This window comes from Augochlora pura, unplaced genomic scaffold (genome assembly GCF_028453695.1).
Source record: "Augochlora pura isolate Apur16 unplaced genomic scaffold, APUR_v2.2.1 APUR_unplaced_2946, whole genome shotgun sequence".
Classification (NCBI taxonomy): domain Eukaryota; kingdom Metazoa; phylum Arthropoda; class Insecta; order Hymenoptera; family Halictidae; genus Augochlora; species Augochlora pura.
Window position 1 is genome coordinate 1 of NW_027583151.1, and position 1,210 is coordinate 1,210.

At 31.1% G+C, this 1,210-nt stretch overlaps 1 protein-coding gene across 1 annotated transcript; it reads right to left on the reverse strand.

Moving 5' to 3' along the window:
* Positions 1 to 400: 400 nt before the first annotated feature.
* On the reverse strand, positions 401 to 939 carry LOC144477694 (uncharacterized; the record flags this gene model as incomplete). The annotated part of the gene is made up of 3 exons (XM_078195425.1): positions 931 to 939; positions 650 to 816; positions 401 to 575 (listed from the first exon to the last, which is right to left on the reverse strand). Coding segments are annotated over exons 1-3 (351 nt in total), but the record flags the coding sequence as incomplete, so codon positions are not given.
* Between the last annotated feature and the right edge of the window lie 271 nt (positions 940 to 1,210).

Here is a 1,210-nt window from a genome sequence, read left to right on the forward strand (position 1 = left end):
TTCAATTATTTAGGATTATTTTGTTGGAATTAATTTAAATTCGTAAATTTAATTATTATGATTCCAATGAATAGTATAATATTAATAGGTATAGTGTAGTATAATAGTATAAGTGTATTTAATATAGAGTAATAATTATTTTAATTATTTAGGATTATTGTGTTGGAATTAATTTAAATCCGTAAATTTAATTATTGTGGTTGCAATGAATAGTATAATATTAATAGGTATAGTATAGTATAATAGTATAAGTGTATATAATATAGAATAATAATACTATACTAATAACAGTATAATAACATTATTAATAGAATAATAATAATTTTATCGAACCGAGAAAATAATCATTTTCATCATAAATTCTTCTAACCTATAAACAATGTGTAATTGATAAATTCACCTGGAAAACGGCCCAGAACTTGTAACTACCCTCGTTGATAAGGAAGTCGTAATATCCGGCCCAGTAGTCGACCTTCGCGTCACCTATCGCCTTCATCTCTTTGTGTTCCTCCTCCTCGTGGTGATCGTGATCATAATCGCCTTCGTCGTGGCCACGTCGATACGCCCTCGGATGTCTGATAACAGGACAAACTGTTGTTACATAGAATTGAACAATTTTGTCGGGAAGAAAGGACATTCAAGGTACTACCTGTATGCTTGCGGAGCCGTGGGAGACTCGCTTTCCTCCGACAGTACGTCGATCCCGGGACGATTGCTACCGGTGGAGACATAAGAGACGCAGATGAACAACAGAAGACACTGGCAGACTAAATTCATTCGTCTTCTATCTGAAATATCAAAAATAAAGATGTAATCCTTTTTAATTATAAAAATTTAAAATTTATTTAATTATTAAATATGGAAACCCTTTTTACATTTATAATTTAACACTATTTTTACGAGAAGGATTAAATCTAATCTCCATAGTACCTCCACCATAATGATCACAATGATCTACCATCTCTTTTAAAATTAATATAATAATAATTTTCCACCATGCTACTGTAATATTATCTATATAAATTAATTCGCTCCCATAACACTGTCTTTTCAAATGAATTAGTTAACGAGTCTATGCTCTAACGAAATTTAACCTAATTAAATCTAACCTGATGAAATCTAACCTAATTAAATTTAACCTAATGAAATCTAACCTAATTAAATCTAAGTCACCGAGAGAAGAACATAATCGCCACGCGAGCTTCCGCGA